General features: G+C 41.1%; 1 protein-coding gene across 2 annotated transcripts in view; it reads left to right on the top strand.

Moving 5' to 3' along the window:
* The first annotated feature begins 5,934 nt into the window (after positions 1-5,934).
* Positions 5,935-22,916, top strand: part of UHRF1BP1L (UHRF1 binding protein 1 like) — a 78,730-nt gene continuing 61,748 nt past the window's right edge. The window contains exons 1-2 of one of the 2 annotated variants that reach the window (XM_043440081.1): positions 5,936-6,225; positions 15,393-15,539. Coding sequence is in view for 1 of the 2 variants with exons in the window: in XM_043440080.1 (XP_043296015.1) it covers positions 6,182-6,225 (44 nt within the window). In the remaining variant the exon portion in view is untranslated. Of the gene's footprint in view, positions 6,226-15,392; positions 15,540-22,916 lie in introns of both variants that reach the window. The other variant, XM_043440080.1, reaches the window with a different exon arrangement.

Genomic DNA, 22,916 nt, shown 5'->3' with positions numbered 1-22,916 from the left:
TTGCCATTTACTTTGTTGTTTTGGGTTCGTGTTTATACAACCTTTCTGTGTTTCCTGTCTAGAGAAGATCCTTTAGCATTTGTTGAAGAGCTGGTTTGGTGGTGCTGAATTCTCTCAGCTTTTGCTTGTCTGTAAAGCTTTTGAATTCTCCTTCATATCTGAATGAGATCCTTGCTGGGAACAGTAATCTAGGTTGTAGGTTATTCTCTTTCATTACTTTAAGTATGTCCTGCCATTTCCTTCTGGCCTGAAGGGTTTCTATTGATAGATCAGCTGTTATCCTTATGGGAATCCCTTTCTGTGTTATTTGTTGTTTTTTGTTGTTGTTATTTGTTGTCTCCCTTGCTGCTTTTAATATTTGTTTTTTGTGTTTGATCTTTGTTAATTTGATTAATATGTGTCTTGGGGTGTTTTTTCTTGGGTTTATCCTGTTTGGGACTCTCTGGGTTTCTTGGACCTGTATAACTATTTCCTTCCCCATTTTAGGAAAGTTTTCAGCTATTATCTCCTCGAGTATTTTCTCATGGCCTTTCTTTTTGTCTTCTTCTTCTGGGACTCCTTTGATTAGAATGTTGGGGCGTTTCACATTGTCCCAGAGGTCCCTGAGGTTGTCCTCATTTCTTTTGATTCTTTTTTCTTTTTTCCTCTCTGCTTCATTTATTTCCACCATTTTATCTTCAACCTCACTTATCCTATCTTCTGTCTCCGTTATTCTACTGTTGTTTCCCTCCAGAGTGTTTTTGATCTCATTTATTGCATTATTCATTTTTAATTGACTCTTTTTTATTTCTTCTAGGTCCTTATTAAACATTTCTTGCATCTTCTCAGTCTTTGTCTCCAGGCTATTTATCTGTAACTCCATTTTGTTTTCAAGATTTTGGATCATTTTTATTATCATTATTCTAAATTCTTTTTCAGGTAGATTCCCTATCTCCTCCTCTTTTGTTTGACTTGGTGGGCATTTTTCATGTTTCTTTACCTGTTGGGTATTTCTCTGCCTTTTCATCTTGTTTAGATTGCTGTGTCTGGAGTGGGCTTTCTGTATTCTGGAGGTCTGTGATTCCTTTTTATTGTGGAGGTTTCACCCAGTGGGTGGGGTTGGACGGCTGACTTGTCAAGGTTTCCTGGTTAGGGAAGCTTGTGTCGGTGTTCTGGTTCGTGGAACTGGATTTCTTCTCTCTGGAGTGCATTGGAGTGTCCAGTAATGAGTTTTGAGATGGGTCTATGTGTTAGGTGTGACTTTGGGCAGCCTGTATGTTGACGCTCAGGGCTATGTTCCTGCGTTGCTGGAGAATTTGCATGGTATGTCTTGCTCTAAAATTTATTGGCTCTTGGGTGGTGGTTGGTTTCAATGTAGGTAAGGAGGCTTTTGGATGGTCTCTTCTTACTTCATGTTCCATGTAGTCAGGAGTTTTCTGGTGTTCTCAGGTTTTGGGCTTAAGTCTCCTGCCTCTGGATTTCAGTTTTATTCTTCCAGTAGTCTCAAGACTTCTCCAGCTCTACAGTACTGATAATAAAACTTCTAGGTTAATGGTGAAAAGATTCTCCACCGTGAAGGACACCCAGAGAGGTTCACAGAGTTACATGAAGAAGAGGAGAGGGGGGAGGGAGATAGAGACGAGCAGGAGGAGAAAAAAGGGGACTCAAGAGGAGAGAGATCTACGCAGTTCTCTGTTCCCAAAGTGTTCTCCGTAGCCCAGACACCCACCAAGATTCACAGAATTGGATTGGGAAGAGAAGGGGAAGGGAGGAAACAGAGGTGTTCTGAGGTAGAAAACAGAGAGTCAAAAGTGGGAGAGAGTTATCAACACCCTCCTGAGTAAAAATGGGTACTGAATATTGGATTCTTAAATGTCCAAAATTGACATCAAATACTGAAAAACAAAGATTAAAAATCTAGAGTAGAGGTTAGATTCTTAAAAATACAATATTAAAAACAAAAACACAAAAAATTTTAGAAATATATATGAAGTTCAGTTTAAAAATAGGGCTTCTTTTTTTTTGCAAGGTTATAGTGAAATGAAAATTAAGGAGTAATTGAGGACTTTAAAAGAAAATAAGAGAAAAAATAAAACAAGAAAAAAAAATTTTTCCTAATTAAAAAAATAGTAAAAATATATGAAAATGAAAATGAAAGTTAAGGAGTAACAGAGGAGTAATAGAGGACTTTAAAAGAAAATAAGAGAAAAAATACAAGAAAAAAATTTTTTTTCCTAGTTAAAAAAATAGTAAAAATATATGAAAATGAAAATGAAAGTTAAGGAATAATGGGGGAGTAATAGGGAATTTTAAAAGAAAATAAAAGAGAAAAAATAAAAAAAGGAGAAGAAAAAAATTTTATTTTTTAATTAAAAAAAAAAGCATAAAAATATATTTAGGAATTTCTCTGGAGCTGTTGTGGTCAATGTGGGTTCGGTTCAGTTTCAGATAGCTCCTCGTTCCAGCTTACACTTCTTGATATCTATAGGCCCCTTCCGGTGTAGTCGGTGTTATCTACAGGGATTTTAATCAGTTGCACCGGTCCCTTCTGAAGCGGTTCCCTTTGTTTATTTGGCTTCTGTTTGCCGGTCTCTTCAGTGTCTAATTCCCGCCCTGACACAGGCGGGCGGAGATGGCCTCTTGTCCAGGTTCGCTGGTTCAGTCCTGCTGCGGGGAGGGGAGGGGCGCTGCAGGCAGATATCGCTGTGTGTGGGGAGCACTCGCGGTGTTCCGGCCACACTGGGTTTGCCCCCGCTCACGGGTGTGTGCTCTCCCCGTCTACACTGCTCAGGCTCCCGGCTGCTCTATATGGAGCGGGCCCTGCGTTGCGTGTGGTCCCAGTTTTCGGGTATTCCACAAAAGCACAGACTCAGTTGGGCCTGCGTCTTGTGCCTTCCCTGGCCCGAGCAGCCCAGGCAGCCAGGAGCTTGACGGGCGCACTCTCCCCGGGTGCAGTGCGCCCTCTCCCCTCCACGGTCCCAGCCTTAGCTTCCTCGCGCGCCAGTCGGGTGCGTGCGGCTTGTGTCTATTCTCGGGAGCTGGCCTCGAGCCGCGACCCTCCCGGCAGATGTCGACCATCCAGAATCTCAGGAAGTCTTTGGTTAGAAACTGGAGGCCTGTTTGCAGTGCGTTAGGGGGCGCTGTCTCTGGGGCTGAGTTTGCCCCTTTCCCCTGCCTCCTGCCTCCTGCCTCCGGTGGGGCTGGGCCGGTCCGCCTGCGGCTAGCTCTTCTCCCGAATTGCTCAGTCCCTTTGTTCTGCGAACAGCCGGCAGTGTGTTTGGGCAGGTTAATTTTCTCTCTCTCTTGCTATCTACATTTTAAGTTGCTATCTCACGTTAGCTCCCTCCGATTGTCCTCAGGGCACTCAGGCCCAGTCCTTACCCTAAGCAATGCCGCCTGCTCCTCTCCGTTCTGCCCCCACTTGCTGGTGGCGGATGCGGGCGTCTGGGGTACTTTTCTGCTGGGAGTTGCTTTTAGGCATGTAATCTGTGGGTTTTATTTATTTTTCCTCCCAGTTAGGTTGCCCTCTGAGATTCGAAAACTTCCCCCAGACCCGCCAGTGAGAGGGGTTCCTGGTGTTTGGAAAGTTCCTCTATTACGACTCCCTTCCTGGGACTGGTCTCCATCCCTAGCTCTTTTGTCTCTCTTTTTATTTTTTATATTTTGTCCTACCTCCTTTCGAAGATGATGGGCTGCTTTTCTGGGCGCCTGATGTCTTCTGCTAGCGGTCAGAAGTTGTTTTGTGAAGTTTGCTCAGCGTTCAAATGTTCTTTCGATGAATTTGTAGGGGAGAAAGTGGTCTCCCTGTCCTATTCCTCCGCCATCTTGGCTCCTCCCCCTCTGCCATGTGTTTTCTAAAGAAAAAGATATTGTAACTACACTTATTAACCTGAATTATTCTTTAACAGTTATTACTTTGAAAAGGAATTCTCATGTTGTTCCAGCACATTAGACTACTTGCCATTTAGAAGTCATGGCTTTAACACTTCTTTTTTCATAATTGTGTTCCACCTGCTTGAAACATCCTTTTCCACCTAGTGAGTTAGTGATGTTAGCCATCATTCTGTTGTGGCTGGCACTCTCTAAGCACCTAACGTGCATTAGCTTAGTTAATCCTCACAACAGCCTCATGAAGGAAAATAACATCACAGGCTGGAGAGGTCCAGTACTTTCCCTACCATTACAAAGTGAAAAATCCAGAGTGAAGTTTTAAATCCAAGGCTGACTTTGGAGCCAAGTCATTTAATGTTAGGGCTTCCTGACATCTCAGTTGGTGAAGAATCTACCTGCAATGCAGGAGACCCTGGTTTGATTCCTGGGTTGGGAAGATCCACTGGAGAAGGGAAAGGCTACCCACTCCAGTATTCTTGGGCTTCCCTTGTGGCTCAGCTGATAGAGTGAAGTTTCAAATCCAAGTCTGACTTTGGAGCCAGTTCATTTAACATTAAGCTGACATTCTCACCCTTGAAATAATATCTCCACTAAAATGCCATCTCTGACTAAACAAGATAGAATCACTCCATCCTTTGTGTTCTCATGACCCTTTTCTTCTGTTTCCAATTATGCCAAGGATAATAATAGCATTAAGAGCTTGACATATGTTAGGTAATTTGTTGAACACTATATATGCGTTTAATCCTCACAAAATTGTGAGATACTTTTATCTCCAATAGATGAGGTACTGAGGCTGAGATTGAAATAAGTTGCCCAAGTTTACACTCTGCCTACAAAGTGGCCAAGTCAGCCTTTGAACAGGAATCTAATTACAGAGCTGAAGGTCTTAGCATAGGAATTTATCTTTCATCTGAGGCTGTTAATTAACTTCTTGATGACAGGAAAAGTTTGTTTTCGTTTTGGATACCTAGTTACTTGAATAGTCTCTCATTTATAGTGCGTTATAAATGAGTGAATTGAGTAAATAGTCAATCCACAAATATCTGCTTTTCCCTTGCTTTAAAAGGGTCAGGTATCAGACTATACGTAAACTATCCCCTTGCCATTACCATACACTCCCACAGACTTTTCTGATACATCCCTCAGAGGTAGTGTAATTTCCCCCCCTTTTCAGATGTCACTGGATGGCCATTTTCATCTCTCTAAAGTGTTGGTTTGGGGCTGGGTCGGGTGAAGGTGCAGAGCTGTAATAGCTCTCCGTGATTTCAACTATTTCCTTCCTTTTCATAGAAATTTTTAAATGAAATTTCACATCTTTATTTCTTTAGCTACAACAACCTAGTGAGTTGGGTAAGGCTGATATTATTAACCTATTGCACAGATAATTAAACTGAGGCTAAAAGTAAGAAATTATTTTCTCCAGGTTAATGTAACTAGAAAAATACTAGAGCCAAAACTAGAATTTAGGCTTTCTAATTTCCAGGTCCTGGACTCTATTAACACACCGTAACAACTTTCACTTTCCTTAGAATTTCTAGAGGAAACATCAAATTATAGCATTTGACCAGGGGAACGCAGGTTATCTAAGCAAAGAAGAATATGAAGAAGACTGAGTGAGTAAAGAAAGCCAAGCAATCAAAGCACTTTGTGGAGTCAATTCTGACAGGGAAATGAAAAAGAAAAGTGAGATATGGGCGAAGCACTCAGTGGAGGACACTAGAGCCTGAGGATGGCGGTCTAAAACCCAGAAGGTTCTGGGGATGGGAGTCAAACCATTCAAGAGTGTCATGGACAGGTAGGACCCCGGACCCGAGACCCTGCAAGGGAAGCGGGACAGCAAACCTCCCGAGTCTGCGCTGCCCCGCCCCGCGCCGGCCCCGCCCCGCGCCGCCCGGCCCCGCCCCGCCCCGCGCCGGCCCCGCCCCGCCCCACGCCGGCCCGCCTCGCGCCGGCCCCGCCCCGCCCCGCGCCGCCCGGCCCCGCCCCGCCCCGCGCCGGCCCCACCCCGCCCGCGCCGGCCCCGCCCCGCCTCCCGCCCGCCGCTCCCCGGCCCTCCCCCAGGTCTCTTAGGTGATGCTGCAGCCAAGATGGCGCCGGCGGCGGCCGCGGCTGCCTGAGCGCAATGCTCCGGGTCCTCGGCGGCAGCGGTGGCGGCTGTGGCCTCGGCCGGGGCCTCGGGTCTGTCCCGGGCGTGAGTGCTCAGGAGCCTCTCCTCCGGCCGGGTGAATCCGGACAAAGAGGAGACGGCCTCGAAGAGAGGAGGCAGTGAAGAACGGAGAGAGCGCGCGGCGCCTCCCGCCTCGGCACCATGGCTGGGCTCATCAAGAAACAGATCCTGAAGCACCTTTCCAGGTTAGTCAGAGCCTCGAGCGTGGGCACAAGACCGCCTCCGCCCTAGCGGGTACCAGAGGCAGCCCGCGGCTTCAGGGGCGGCGGGGACTGGCAGCCGAGCGGGAGGCGACCCTTGGACTCCCTGCTCCAGAGGGGCAGAGGTCGCGGCCCCGGACCTCCCTTCGCCCCTGCACTCAGGGCTGGCCTGGCGAGTCAGCGCCTGGACGGGGTCGCCCCCGGTCGGGGTCGCCCACAGACAGGTTCGCCCCTGGACGGTGCCCCTAGATGGATTCTCTCCCCCGATCGGCTCGCGGAGGAGCGTGTTGGGTGGCAGGGAGAGGCTGCTGGCTGGGACCGTCCCCGACGCGGCGTCTGGGGGGTGTCGGGAGGACCCTCTCGGGCGGTCCTGCGCGGACCATGGAGACGGTCTGGCGTTGCCCAGGTGCTCGGTGTCTGCTCGCCTCCATTCGGAGATAACCGGTTTCGTTAACCCAGGGCGTCTAGCGCAGTGTGGACTCTTAGGGCTGAGCCTGGCTTCTCACTGAGATGTTAACCTTGTTATTGTTCTGAATTCACCCTGCCTCGCCGTCCCCAGTCTGTGCATTAGAGGTTGTGCCTGTTTGCACAGTTAGGATTTGTTTTAGGTAAATAATCAGAGTTACCAGCTTTGGCAAGTTTTTTCTAGAGTCGTGTTAGCCCCACATCATTCGTACAGAGTTTATTATTATTTTTTTTAGTCTGAGATCCATAAATTCAGGGAGTCAACATCTATGGTAACAAACCCAAGACGTGTCATCCTTTCCATTTCATAACGCGGTTTTAGTCAGAGTCATGACTCAGTAAAGCTGGCAGTTTGCTACTGCCCCTGACTTTTCCATATTTGTCTCAAAACACAGGCTAAATGTAGGATCTTCTTTCCAAGTTGTTAACAGAGAATTCAGAATGCTTGATTATGACCCTTTACTCTGTTATTTGTAAGTTAATGATTACTTTTAACTGATTTTAGGAAAACACTTGGGTGTGATGATAGACTTCCGTCGTAAAGAGAGCTCTTGATTGTCCAAATCATTGTATACCACAGGTTGTATGTTGGAGAACAAAATTATTATTTCTGTGATTCAGCAAATATTTTCCTCATAACATTGAATAAGATAAAGGTATTTTTTTTTAAAGTAACAAAGTATAGAAGCACTGATGATTATACATTTCTTAATAGTATCACTAATTGGAAAGTTTCTTTTGAAATTGTCCATATGATCCAATAACGAATTACTTCGTTTTGGAAGAAGATTTTATCATTATTTTGTATGGTTTAAGTAAGATCTGACTTGTCAGGTGTCCTCCAGCCTTTCTCATACTCAGTTCACAAGAAAATTTACACCTACAGAAAATGATTTGAATTTCTATTTTCTCACTCCCTGGAGGATGACAGTATTTACATAGCTAGTTCCATTTTAGATGCACAGGAGAAAAGTTTGTTCAGTCATTAAGAACCTTAGGATATTAGAGTTTCATTCTCTTATAGAACTACCGTTGAGAAGGACTCTTACAAATTAGTTGTAAGGGTAATGGCTTACTTCACAAAACAGACACATTCAGAACTGAATCTTGAGAATTACTCTTTTTTTTTTTTATAATAGAGTGTAGATTTACCATGCGTTAGTTTCGGGTACACAGCATAGTGGATCAGTTATACACATAAAGGATTACTTTTTAAGTCTGTATGATTTCTAGTAACTGCGTTGTAAACTGATGATTTTTTTGAGATGAGTTTTTGTGGCACTTTTCAGTTAATTCATGTTTCAAAACTTCCTTAAGTCAAGTGACTGAAGAGTATCTAATTCATCCTCTTGGTTAAGATATTAACCTTACTGCTGTTACTGTCATCTCCTAAGAAAAATACAGTTATTTATAAATATAAAGGATGACAATAGAAGAAACAAGGTGGGTGTTGTGATAATTTATTGTTCAGTTCAGTTCAGTCGCTCAGTCGTGTCCGACTCTTTGCGACCCCGTGAATTGCAGCACGCCAGGCCTCCCTGTCCATCACCAACTCCCGGAGTTTACTCAGACTCATGCCCATCGAGTCGGTGATGCCATCCAGCCATCTCATCCTCTGTCGTCCCCTTCTCCTCCTGCCCCCAGTCCCTCCCAGCATCAGGGTCTTTTCCAACGAGTCAACTCTTTGCATGAGGTGGCCAGAGTACTGGAGTTTCAGCTTCAGCATCAGTCCTTCCAGTGAACACCCAGGACTGATTTCCTTTAGGATGGACTGGTTGGATCTCCTTGCAATCCAAGGGACTCTCCAGAGTCTTCTCCAATACCACAATTCAAAAGCATTAATTCTTCGGTGCTCAGCTTTCTTCACAGTCCAACTTTCACATCCATACATGGCCACTGGAAAAACCATAGCCTTGACTAGACGGACCTTTGTTGGCTCAGGTAGTAATGAATTTATGAAATTATCTAGGTCAAGCTTAATTTTATAGATTATTCAGTAATAAAGATGTCACTATACTGATCTAACCATCCGGAACACAGTTTGATAGGAAATACTCAGAACATGCTATCTTCCAATAATAGACATTTCTTACGACTAGTGAGTGGAACTCATGATAGCTTCTTAATGGAGGGCTTACCTGACCATTCTTTTCTCTATAGCACTCATCTTTAGTAAGATGTACTTATTTATTTGCAGTTCATTTGTCTTCTGTACTGAATGTAAACTCCATGAGGGCAGTTTTTTTTGTTTTCTTGAGTCTAGAATAATGTAGGTACTCAATGACTATTTTTTGAATGAATGCATGAATGGCAACAATGAATGGCAACAAAACATTGCTATTTTTTTTTAAACTGAGGTAAGACTAGAAGCCACCAATATTATCACAGATCTTGGGCATGGCCAATTTTCCTGTGGTTTTAGGAAATAATGGACAATTGAATGATTGAATAAATATGGTACCTTTGGTATCCTGGAAAGAAAGGACTAGGAAAATGATACTTTATCTAAGAGGTTCCCAGTAAAGAAGACAATATAGGAACAAACAGGAGAAAAAGTGCTTACTCGGAGCTTGGAGGTTGAAGTGTGGTGAAATTGTAAGATTAAAATGAATGTTATTCAGATACAAGGGCTTAAGAAAGCTGAGAACTGAAGAATTGATGCTTTTGAACTGTGGTATTGGAGAAGACTCTTGAGAGTCCCTTGGACAGCAAGGATATCAAACCAGTCAATCCTAAAGGAAATCAGTCCTGAATATTCGTTGGAAGGACTGATGCTGAAGTTGAAGCTGTAATTTGGCCACCTGATGCAAAGAACTGACTCCTTGGAAAAGACCCTGGTACTGGGAAAGATTGAAGGCAGGAGGAGAAGGGGACAACAGAGGATGAGATGGTTGGATGGCATCACCGACTCTATGCATGTGAGTTTGAGCAAGATCCAGGAGTTGGTGATGGACAGGGAACCCTGACATGCTGCAGTCCTTGGGGTTGCAAAGAGTCGGACATGACTGAGTGACTGAGCTGAACTGATAAGAGAATTATTCTTTAGAGATTAACATATGCTTAAAGCAAATGATGAACTATTTGAGAAGTGTAAATCTATATACTTATTCCCTATCTAGTTGTTTAGTTTGTATTCCAAGCATCTCTTTCATTGTTAATAAAAAGTTTGTATACTTGAAACAGATCTGAAACTGAAGAGGACAAGTGAGTGAGTGAGTGAATGAGTGAGTGAGTATGTGTGTGTGCACGTGCACACATGTGTGCAGATTAGTTACAGAGTAGTTACATTTTAATAGAAGTGAAACAGGAAAAGCTTTTGAAGGTGATTTTACCCTGATCTTTCATACTATAACTGTCACAGAATATGTTTTGGAGAGTTCTCTAGGAGAGTATTTTTTCACAAGGAAATGGAAAGCTCTAAAGAAAAGTTAGAACAATTATAAGAAAGAAAATAAAATCAGGAGCTTACCTTCCAGCTCAAGTCCTCATTACCTGTTACTGTGGTATGTGTACACATGTGCTCCAGCAAAGGTGAAAGGCAGGGAGTAAAAGCTTGAAGATGGGGTACATTTAAGCCAGGACGTAAAAAGAGATGGAGAAGACTCAGATACAACTGCTCCCCCACTCCCCCTTTGGCTCAAGGCATGTTATGCTGGGGGTACAAGTGGGCGTTGCAAAGCCATACACTGTACCTGAATACAGTCTTTGTATAGTTTTAAGCAGTGGTTATGAAACATGGGTGGGTGTTTGACCCCTCGGAGGATATTTGGCAATGTCTGGAGACATTTCTGATTGTCATGACTCGGCAGAGTTGGGTCTTGGGGTTGTACCTAGCAGGTAGAGGCCAAGGATGCTGCTAAACATCCTACAGTGGACAGCACGGTCTCTCACAAAAAGAATTATTTGACCTACATGTCAGTAGTTTTGAGGTTGAGAAACTGATTTAAAGTATACACATGTGTGTCAGATTATTGGACTAGGATACTGGGCTAATTGAGATTATCTTGTCTGTCATAAATATACTACCGTGTGTTAAATAGATAGCTAGTGGGAACCTACAACATGGCAAAGGGAGCTTCGCTTGGTGCTCAAGTAGTGACCAGGAGGGGTGGGATGGGTGGGTGGGAGGAAGTTTCCAGAGGGAGGGGATATATATATATATGTAACTGATTCCCAGGTAGTGCTGGTGGTGAAGAGCCCACCTGCCAATGCAGGAGAGGTAAGAGGTGAGGGTTTGATCCCTGGGTGGGGACGATCCCCTGGAGGAGTATTCTTGCTTGGAGAATCCCATGGACAGGGAAGCCAGGAGGGCTGCAGGCCATGGGGTCACAAAGAGTCAGGCTCGGCTGAAGCAAGTTAGCACCCATGCATAGCTGATTCACTTCATTGGTCAACAGAAACTAACACAACATTGTAAAACAATTATACTGCAGTTAGAAAAACTGTTAAAAAAAGATTGTATTGTCTGCAAACAACAAAAACCTGCTCTGTTTCACTTAGGCTAAAAGAGGAAATGTAATAGAAAGTTGTTAGTGTGGGTCTCAGAATCTGGAACAAGCCAATGCCTAGGGCCTGGTTGGAAGAGTGCTTGAACCTCAGCACTATTGGCATTTGAACCAGACAATTCTCCTTTGTGGAAGGCTGCTCTGCACTTTGTAGGGTGTTGAGCAGCACCCCTGGTCTCCACCCGCTAGATGCCGGTAGCACTCCTGCGGTCTTGACCATGAGAGCACGTCTCCAGATGTTGCCAGATGTCCCCTGGAAGGCACAGCTTCTGTCAGTTGAGAAGCACTACTTTAGGGTGCTGTCCCATCTTTCACAACTCCTGGTCTGGTCTTTCCTGCTGAAGTTTTGGATTTCAGGGAGTGAGAATCTGTTTGACCCAGTTCTGTGTATCCATGGGTCAATTAGCAATGGTAAAGGGTTGTGCAGCAAAGATGTGGTCATGGGGAGAACTGTTTAGAGTCAGACTTGCTGCTCCATTTGGTGTCTTTAATAGGCACCAAACTAAATTAGGTTTTGGAGGGCCTCATTTGCTGTGTTAGGGAAATTGAAATTGAACTTCATCCCAGGAGGTGACTGCTAATAAAGAATCTCTGATTAAAGAGGGACATGATCACTAAAGAAAGGTACAAGGTTATGAGTTTGATTTGCAGTCCAAGGTTCAGGAACATTTCTCTGGGGTGGAAACATAGAGTCTATAGAGGTGCTCTGATTAGATTAAGTAGAAAAATAATGTAGAAAGATATCAATATTCCACAGAATTTATGAGAAGGTTAGAGGAACAGACTTGGGAAAGGCCTGGATGCAGGCCAGCTCCAAGGATTGAGGTAAGAGAAACTTCTTGACAGTCTCAATAAGACATACTCCCTAAACAAAGTGGAAGAAATAAAGTAGGAAGGGAGAGTGGCCTGAGAAGATTAACTATTTGGAATATTTTTTAAGGAAATTAGGAAAGGTTGAGTGCTTGCAGGATCTTGTGACTGAATGGCAAAGTGAAGGGAGATTAGAGTGCCTCACAGTATATTTACAGAGTGCTTCTCTGTACCAGGTACTAGTCTATAATGTTGGGGAAACTCCCTGCCCTCAGTGGAGCTTACATTTTAATCAGAGAAGGCTGAGAGTAATTAGATTAATAAACCTTCACATTTAAATTAAATATGAAGTACATGGCTATTGAAAAAAATAACAGAGAAAGGGAGTAGGAAGTGCACGGAGGTTGGGGGACAAAGTTTGCAATTTTAAATCCAGTGATGGAGAAGGCTTGATTGAGAAGGTGTTATCTGAGGAGAGACCTGAAATTGGGAGTGCGAACAAATGCAAAAATCCAGAAGAGGAAGCTTACTTGTCATTTTTAGGCACATACATTAATGCCTCCAATGTAGGTGAAGTGGAATGAGGACTGAGGTGAGTAGCGGAAGATAAGATCAAAGAGAAATCCAGGACCAGATCTTGTGGGACCTTGTAGTGACTTTGGCTTTTACCCTAAGTGAGACTGGCAGCCACTGGAAGGCTTTGAACCTTTGATCACTCTGCAGCCAAGTGGGAAATAAATAATTGAAGGGCAGGAGAAGAAGCAGGAGCCCAGTGAAACGTGTTAACTATCCAGATGAGAAAAAATACTGGCACGGAGCTAGGTGGGTGCAGTGAAGTTGTTGAGATACATAGTCAGGCTTTAGACGTATTTTGAAGGCAGAGCCACAGGTTTTGCCAATAGATAAGATGTGGATTGAGAAGGAGAAGAGTCATGGATGACTTTGACATAAGCAACTGAGAAGATGGAGTTGCTGTTAATTAAGCTGGAGAAGATATGCAGAAGACGCATGTTTATGGAAAAAGATCTGGAGTTTGGCTCTGGATACGTTAATTTGGTTGTCTGTTAAGCAAAATAAATGGCAGTCCCTTTATTTGTAAGCTAATTTAGACTGTGCCTCTTATAGTTTGGCAACAGTGATGTCAGTGTGTTTTCTGTGTGGCCATCCTTTGACTTAGCCAATAGAAGATTACAGAAAAGTGAATTGTGAGTTGAATTTTAGGGGGTGAATCCACCCCCTAATTTTTTCTTTTTTTCTATTAAGTACACTTCATAGAAGCATCTAAAATTGAGCAAGGTGCCTGTTTCTTTCACGTTAATTTACAACTACAACCAGATACTGATTCTTAGAAAAGTTACTTTCAGGAGATTGATTTGAAAACTTCAGGTTAAAAGGAGATTGAATGTGTGGTTTATTGGATATTGTAATACTGTTATCCTAGAATCAGAAGGTATTTGTTCCTGTCTCCTAGAAGGAAGTTATTAAAACATTGAGGTTTTAGACTTTCCTAAGATTTAGCAGGTAGTGTTGAGTAGTTAAGTCACTGATCCAGCACCTTCATAATTTGATTATTCTATGCTGCCTGTTGAGGCTGTGGTTTTCACCTAACAGTTCGCTTTTCTTTGAGTTTTCAGCACTTCCCGTATTACTCCTTTATGGTATTTTATTGTCCTGTTGCAATATCCCTTAGGAGATTCGTTTATTACTTGGGAATCATTTGACTTTACCATCCTTTGAAGCTTGGAAAACATAATCTTCTGACTCAGCAGTTCTTTAAAGTTGGGGAAGGACAGTTTCTCCATTCATTTCTTTTTACTTGCATAATTATTTTGCAATATTACACTTTGCCTTAATACTGCAGTTTCCAGTCTAAATGTTTCCTCAGTAAGTTGATCTCTTAGCAGTTTATGTTTTAAAGTTTGCATACTATGTTACTTAAGATGAGTAATTTAATATTTCTATTAAATATTGATATTTACAAGTTGATATTAGCTCAGATTGAATGTAAGTTACAAGCTTTATGGGGCTTCCCTTGTGGCTCAGCTGGTAAAGAATCTGTCTGCAATGCGGGAGACCTAGGTTTGATCCCTGGGTTGGGAAGATCCCCTGGAGAAGGGAACGGCTACCCACTCCAGTATTCTGTCCTGGAGAATTCCATGGACTGTATAGTCTATGGGGTCGCAAAGAGTGGGACATGACTGAGCAACTTTTACTTCACTTCACTTCACAAGTTTTATGACACCATTTCCATGAGTGAAATATGAGCAGTTATCAAGACCAAATTATTAAAACAAAATTAAAAGCTGAGAAAATATGATCCAGGATGTGTTTTTTTTTTTTTAAGGCATTATACTTGTTATTGGTCTGTCTCATAATTCACTGACTTATTTTGAGACTTCTCCCAGCCAAAAAGAATGTTGTATATAAATTTTGAACCTCTATATTAGTCCATCTTTTAAGACAATTGTATGTATAATATACTCTTTTTTTCTACCCAAAAGTACCATTAAGAGAGGAATCTGTGACTTCTTTTCTGCCACTGTTATTATAACATTGTGGTGTTTTCCTCTACTGTTGTTTATTTATTTTAGAACAAAAGCTTCTTGTTTATTAGTTCCATAGACTGTCATCTCTCTAAGGGCAGAATAACCCTGATAGACTTTGAATTCTGAGGGCAGTGACTGTGTTTCTGTGGCTCACCATTGTATCTTTAGCATCTGCCACAGTACTGTGGTTTATGGTAGTTGTTCAGAAACATTTTAGCTGACTGGAGAAATAGATTTATACTATTGTAAATTTATACATCGGCCATCATAGAACACATAGATCATAAATACATGTATTTATAAAGTTGGATACATTTTTAGCAATATTACAATCTTGATGTTTGTGGGTTATTTTTCATAGGTGACTTTACTCTTTAGTATTCTTTATGAAATGAAATGGGGATTATAGTTTTAACTAGGCCTTCTGGCAGTTAAAATTTTGACAATTTGTAGGTTACTTGTCTTTTGGAGTGCTTGTCCTAATTGGTTTCATTTAATATTGAATTATTTAGTTCAGTCTTTGTGTAACTTTTGTATAGCATAGCTATCTCGTTTTTGTTAAATATTATTTTTAATATAAAAATTTAAACATATTGATTTAATAGAGTAGTAGGGCTACCAGTGGTGGAGAGAAGGAAGAAAATCACAAATGATTAACTTATATTAGATTTTAAGCAGCATTTGCTTATAGTTAATCCAGTGTGCAATACAACTGTATTTTCTTTAAAGTGACTCACAGCTAAATATTTTTATCATATCATTCCTTTCCTCTTCTTTCCCTTAAACTTGCTCCCTTCTGTGTCCCCTGTATACCCATTCCCTGCAGCGATCCCTGCTGGCTGTGGTGGAGATTGGTGTGCTGTGAATTTCATAATCACCCAAATGAGTCCCAGAGGAGTCTAAGAAACCCTGGCAACTGACTACTTGCTTTCACCAGGAGTAGGGACCTTTTGTCTGAATTTCCTGCCCTCAGGTAATTCTTCTATTCCCCATTTTTTTTTTTTTTCTTTTCTCTCTGTAAATTCAAGCACTTCCTGTGCCCACATAAAGTTACTTTGAGAATATTTTCTAATTCTTTCTTGTTTTAGTCAGACACCAATTTCATGGTTTTTTGTTTTTTGTTTTTAAACTATGTAGCTACAGGCCCATGCAATTCTCTTAGAATGTCTTCTAATATATAAGATTTGGCAATGCACTTAAAGTTATAACCAGGTCTTTCTGATGTTTCATGAGTGAGTTTTATAACTTATTGTCAGCTACTTGGAAATAGTGATTAACATTATCTACTCTTTAATGGGTTAGGCATTGTAGTCTAATGTAATTAATGAGGTATGAAGGCTCTTTTCATAAAGAGAATGTTTTGACCAATTCACTGAAGAACTTAAAAGTTTTGTGTATTTAATGTTGGTTGTAATTTTTATGAAAGACATTGCAATAACTCTCATGAACGGCTGTGAAAATAGGATTCATTTTGAAGAATGTAAGGGCTCCCACCCCAATCTTTTCTTTTCTCTCCTACTGCCCTTTAAAAATCAGGGGAAACAGTTATGCTATAAAATCAGATTCATGGAAATAGCACTAAATTTTTCAGTCTAGGACTCAATGAAAAACCTAGAAACTTCTATTTGAACGCTTCTCATGCTTGAGAAATTTATACACTTAAATACTTTGGACCTCTAAAAGTCTACTAAGAAATTCATAGTTGAAGAGTAGTCATGAGCAGAATTGAGCCACTCATTACATACTTAGCCTTGGTGTAATGGAGCAGTTGATAAACTTGCTGACCATATATTAGCTGGCAGTCGTATAGGTGTGATGACTTAAATATTATTTTCCAGTATTCTTGTTTGCTTTCCAATATTCTTGATTCCATCATCATTTGGTTATCTGGATCTTAACCAAATTGTCAAGGCAGAATGCCAAGGTTTATCTTTCAGTAGACGGTTAGAAAAACCTTTGAGAGAGTTCTGATTTTGTGTATGCCTCTAGCAAATCCTCTGAGACCTTTGCTTCGGAAGTATAGTCATGACTGTAAATTTTGGTTTGCCTAGATTACACCTCCTTAATGTTTCTTTTTTGGTCTGATTTGTGCTTAGCTTATTGAAGGTGAGGTATAGTGATTTTCTTCTAAGCTTAAATCACCTTTGTCTGTGCATTTATTCAAGTCACCTACAAAGCTTAATTCCTTTTTCTTCTTAACCTTCTCATTTTAATCAGTCATTGTCCCTTTTTATTTAAATAACTCTTGAATTTATCTTTTTTATCCTGAACATAGCATATAGCAGATTACTTGCTACAAAGTAGATATCAGTAAAATTTGAATATCTCTACTGTCACTACCCAGATTTAAATCATAATTTCTTGGATCAGTTGAAGTTAAGTATTCTCATTTCTCATGCTTCTTTTTTAAAAAAATATTGCTTTATTTATTATTGGCTGCTCTTGGTCTTCATTGCTGCGTGCGCACTTTGCTCCTTGCAGTAGCTTCTCTCGTTGTGGAGCGCGGGCTCTTGGCACCCGGCTTCAGCGGTTTGGGCACACGGGCTCAGTGGTTGCGGTTTGCGGCCTCCAAACTGCAGGCAAAGTTCTGGGGCACGGGCTTTGCTGCCCTGAAGCATGTGGGATCTTCAGGGACCAGAAGTCGAACTGGTATCCCCTGCATCGCAAGGCGGATTCTTAACCACTGGACCACCAGGGAAGCCCTTCTCATTCTTCTTTATTCCATTCTTGGAACTGTTACCAGAGAGATCTTGACAAAATACTAATCTTATTTAATTACTTGGTAAATATGTTTCAGTAGCTCATGTTCAAACTAAACTTTTTCTTCTTCTCTCTTTTTTTTTTTGGTTTATAACATAATTTTTTAGTCCAAAGAAATAGAAATAGAACTTTACTGTGTAGAATAGTAGTAGGACTCAATCTTGTTGAAACAGGAATTGGGGGTGGGGTTCAGCTGGCATATTTTTACCCTTTTTATTTCTGTTCCATCTAGGTTGAATCATGAGCAGTCTCCTCAGGGGCACTGTGGGAATAATACTGATGTGTAGGATGAAACTTGCATTCCTTGGCATGAGATACAAGAGTTCTTCATGATCTAGCTGCTGCTATGCATTCAAAGCATATCATTTCCTTTCAAACTACCTTATTGTTAGCCTTGTGCTTCATCTGTGCTGGCTGCATATAATCCTGTAACCTTGAGCATGCTGAAATGTCATGAAATGTCCTCCTCTGCCCTGGTCACCTAGCAAAAACTTACTCTCAAAGAAGTGGCTGCAATGCTGCCTTCTCCATGAAGCCTTTCCAAAGCAGTAGGCTTTTGAACAAAGTTGATGACCTCTTTCCTCCTCCATCTTAAACTACTCTCATTTTTATTATAATATCCGTCACGCATTGCCTGGCACATAGTATGACTGTAAAACACTACAATAATTTCTTTCTGTGATTGCTTCTAATAGTAAATCATGAGGTCTTTGAAAGCAGTAATTTTGTCCCATTTGTCTAAGTTACCCAAGAGCTTAATCAGAGCTCAGTTTTTGCCTTGAAGAATGTATACCTAATTGTGTCAGGTTTTCTGACATTTCAACGAAATTTAGAAACCCAGGTTTTAATGCAACATCTACCCATTTTAAATGTTAGCCACATGTTTTGGTTGTTAGAAACACGGCGCAGGCCAGACAAAGCATGTCTGTGGGCAAAACACAGCTCATGCTGCCAGTCTGCAGCCTCTCCATTCTGTGAATGTTTCTGTGCAAAAGCTAGTTAGACAGGATTGGTTGATTTTCCTTACATACATATTACAAAAATAATCAAGCCAAATAAACTCTGCAAATTGTGAATGCTCAAAAAAAAAAAAAAAAAAGAGGAATTTATTATGAGCATATCTTAATCCTTGTCCCATCCTTGTAATTCTTTAGAAAAAATTTGTTGTTCAGTCACCAAGTCGTGTCCAACTCTTTGCAACCCTATGGACTGCAGCACGCCGGCCTTCCCTGAAGTTTGCCCAAGTTCATGTCCACTGAATGGGTGATGCCATCCAACCATCTCATCCTTTGTCACCCCAATCCTCCTCCTCCTGCCCTCAGTCTTTCCCAGCATCAGGGTCTTTTCCAGTGAGTCAGTTCTTCACATCAGGTGGCCAAAATATTGGAGCTTTAGCAACAGTCCTGCCAATGAATATTCAGGGTTAATTTCCTTTAGGATTGGCTGATTTGATCTCCTGCAGTCCAAGGGACTCTCAAGAGTCTTCTCCAACACCACAATTCAAAAGCATCAATTCTTTAGTGCTCAGCCTTCTTGATGGTCCAACTCTCACATCCATATATCCTGGGAAAGCCATAGTTTTGACTGTACAGACCTTGGTCTGCCAAGTGATATCTCTGCTGTTTAATATGCTGTCTAGGTTTGTCATAGCTTTTCTTCCAAGGAGCAAGTGTCTTTTAATTTTGTGGCTGCAGTGATTTTGTAGCCCAAGAAAATAAAATTTGTCAGTTTCCACTTTTCCCCATCTATTTGCCATGAAATGATGGGACTGGATGCCATCTTCTTAGTTTTTTGAATGTTGAGTTTTAAGCCAGCTTTTTCACTTTTCTCTTTTACCTTCATCAAGAGGCTCTTTAGTTTCTCTTCACTTTCATTAGAGTGGTATCATCTGCGTATCTGAGGTTGTTGATATTTCTCCTAGCAATCTTGATTCCAGCTTGTGATTCATTCAGCCCAGCATTTCATATGATGTGTTCTGCATATAATTTTAAATAAGCAGGGTGAATACTCCTTTCCCAATTTGGAACCAGTCTGTTGTTCCATGTCTGTTTCTAACTGTTGCTTCTTGACCTGCATACAGGTTTCTCAGGAGACAAGTAAGGCCATCTGATATTCCCATCTCTTTAAGAATTTCCCACAGTTTGTTGTGATCCTTCACACAGTCAAAGGCTTTCACATAGTTGATGAAACAGAAATAGATGTTTTTCTGGAATTCCTTTGCTTTCTCTATGACCCAGCGGATATTGGCAATTTGATTTCTGGTTCCTCCTTTGCCTTTTCTAAACCCAGCTAATACATCTGGAAGTTCTTGGTTCACATTACTGCTGAAGCCTAGCTTGAAGGATTTTGAGCATAATCTTGCTTGGATGTGGAATGAGTGCAGTGGTGTGGTAGTTTGCACACTCTTTGGCATTGCCCTTCTTTGGGATTGGAATGAAAACTGACCTTTTCCTGCGTTACTATGTCCAATTTACCTTGATTTAGGAACCTAACAGTTCCTATGCAATGTTGTTCAGTTTACAGCATCAGGCTTTACTTTCACCACATCTGACTATACTTTCAGATACATCCACAACCTAGTGTCATTTCCACTTTGGCCCAGCCTCTTCATTGCTTCTGGAGCTATTTCTCTACTCTTTACTCTTTCACAGTAGCATGTTGGGCGCCTTCCGACCTGGGGGGCTCATCTCGCATTGTATCATTTTACCTTTTTGTACTGTTCATGAGATTCTTGGGGCAAAAATACTGGAGTGATTTGCCGTTCACTTCTCCAGTGGGCCGTGTTTGGTCAGAACTCTCCACTATGACCCGTCTGTTTTGGCTGGCCCTGCATGGCATGGCTTACAGCTTCATTGAGTTATGCAAGCCACTTTGCCACTGTGATCCATGAAGAGGAATGGAATGGTAATTGATCCTAAAGTACCTTTTAAGTTAAAATTGTACAAATTTGATTATAGACTTGGGTCTGCCTTAGGGTGACCTTGAACTATGAACTTAACCTCTCTAGGCTTCACATTCTCTGCTGTAAAATGAGGACTTTGAATTAGAGAAACTTTTCAGGCACTAAAATTATAAAATTGTTTTGTATTCTTTGCTTGTATAAATACTTGCTATGGCTCTACTAAGTTATTTTACTTGGCTCTAAATCACTTCTAGATGACAACAGCAGTGGTGTGGTTTTCAAAAAGCCATGGTTCAAGGACCTTAGTAATTCTCATTTCCTTATATTTTATTAAGTTAGCTAGTCCTTTCTTTTTTATTAAGAGATACACACCCACACATATTTGCTCTACAGTTTGTTTGGCTTGATTGTTTTTGTAATATACAATTAAAATCAACTAATCCAGTATAACCAGTTTTTTTTTTTAATTTAATTTTTTTTTTAGTTGGAGGCTAATTACTTCACAACATTTCATGGGTTTTGTCATACATTGACATGAATCAGCCATGGATTTACATGTATTCCCCCTCCCGATCCCCCTTCCCACCTCCCTCGTATAGCCAGTTTTTTATATATATATATGAAGTGAAGTGAAGTGAAAGTCGCTCAGTCATGTCTGACTCTTTGCAACCCCATGGACTATACAGTCCATGGAATTTTCCAGGCTGGAATACTGGAGTTGGGTAGCCTTTCCCTTCTCCAGGGGATCTTCCCAACCCAGGGATCAAACTGAGGTCTCCCACATTGCGTGCGGATTCTGTACCAGCTGAGTCACAAGGGAAGCCATATATATATATATATTTATATATGGGTATATATAATTACTTATATAAATATCTGATTTAAACACCTCTATTGAAATATAATTATTTTGTGCAATAAATTGCACATATTAAAGGTGTACAATTTGTTGAAATTTTGATTTATGCTCTAAAACATTTCTTTATACTCCTTTGTGATCTTCTTCATCCTGTCTTCCTGCCTTATCTGTTATTATTATGGATATACTTTATTTCACTTACATTAGTTTGTATTTCCCAGGATTTCATATAATCATTTAGTATACTTCTTTCCTGCCCTTTTCCCCTCAGCATAATTATTTTGCAATTAACCTATGTTGTTTTATGCGTTATGTCGTATTGCTGAGTATATTCCATTGTGTGTATGCCACAGTTCCACAATGGAATTGTTTATCCACTCACCTGTTAATCGTCATTTGGGTTCTTTCTAGTCTGGGCTGTTAACAGATAAAGCTCCTGTGAACATTCATGTTTAAATCCTTGTGAGGACATATACTTTTCACTTCTCTTGAATAACTGTGTTCCAAAGTCTATTTTTATTTATATTCACACCAGCAATTGTGTGACAGTTCCACTTGCTCTGTTCTTCACTAGCATTCCATTTAGTCTTTTAATTTTGCCCAGTTTAGTGGATAAGTAGCGGTATCTGTGGGTTTTAATTTGCAGTTTCCTGTTGACTGATGATGTACATCTTTCAGTGTGCTTATACACTATCTGTACGCCTTCTTTTGTTTGAGACACAAACAACTTTGTTTGTGATGAGAACTTTTAGGATTTACTCTCTTAATGTTCATATTAATATCCAGCAGTGTTAATTATATTTATCATGTTTTATATTGCATCCTTAGTATTACTTACCTTATTACTAGAAGTTTGTACCTTTCAGTCAAATTCAGTCGCTCAGTCATGTCTGACTCTTTGCAACCCCATGAACCGCAGCATGTCAGGCCTCCCTGTCCGTCACCAACTCCCGGAATTTACCCAAACTCATGTCCATCGAGTTGGTGATGCCATCCAACCATCTCATCCTCTGTCGTCCCCTTCTCCTCTTGCCCTCAGTCTTTCCCAGCATTAGGGTCTTTTCCAATGAGTCAGCTCTTTGCATCAGGTGGCCAGAGTATTGGAGTTTCAGCTTCAGCATCAGTCCTTCCAATGAACACCCAGGACTGATCTCATTTAGGATGGACTGGTTGGATCTCCTTGCAGTCCAAGGGACTCTCAAGAGTCTTCTCCAACAACACAGTTCAAAACCATCGATTCTTCTGCGCTCAGCTTTCTTTATAGTCCAACTCTCACACCCATACATGACTACTAGAAAAACCATGCCTTGACTAGACGGACCTTTGATGTCTCTGCTTTTTAATATGCTGTCTGGGTTGGTCATAACTTTCCTTTTATACCTTTAGACTGCCTTCATCTAGTTACCCCTCCCTCTGCCCTCTGGTAACCACAAATCTCATCTCTTTTTTGTGAGTTGTTTTTGAAGTGTAATGGACCTACAGCACTATGTTAGTTCCTGTTACACAATATAGTGATTCAGCATTTCTATATATTTCTTAATGATCACGACGATAAGTCTAGTTAACTGTCTTTTCCCATACGATAATATTACATAATTATTGACTGTATTTCCCACACTGTAGATTTCATACCCATGACTCATTCATTTTACAAATGGAAGTTTGTACTGCTTAATCTCCCTCACCTATTTTCCGTCTTCTTCTCTCCCTCTCCCTTCTGGCAACCACTTGTTCATTCTCTGTATCTGTTTTATGGCTGAGTAATATTCCTTTGATAAACATGTAGATTGCTTCCATATCTTGGCTCTTGTAAATAATGCTGCAGTGAA

This window comes from Cervus canadensis, chromosome 21 (assembly GCF_019320065.1).
Source record: "Cervus canadensis isolate Bull #8, Minnesota chromosome 21, ASM1932006v1, whole genome shotgun sequence".
Classification (NCBI taxonomy): domain Eukaryota; kingdom Metazoa; phylum Chordata; class Mammalia; order Artiodactyla; family Cervidae; genus Cervus; species Cervus canadensis.
The sequence above is the reverse complement of the archived record's forward strand: the minus strand, read 5'-3'. Positions and strand labels throughout refer to the sequence as shown.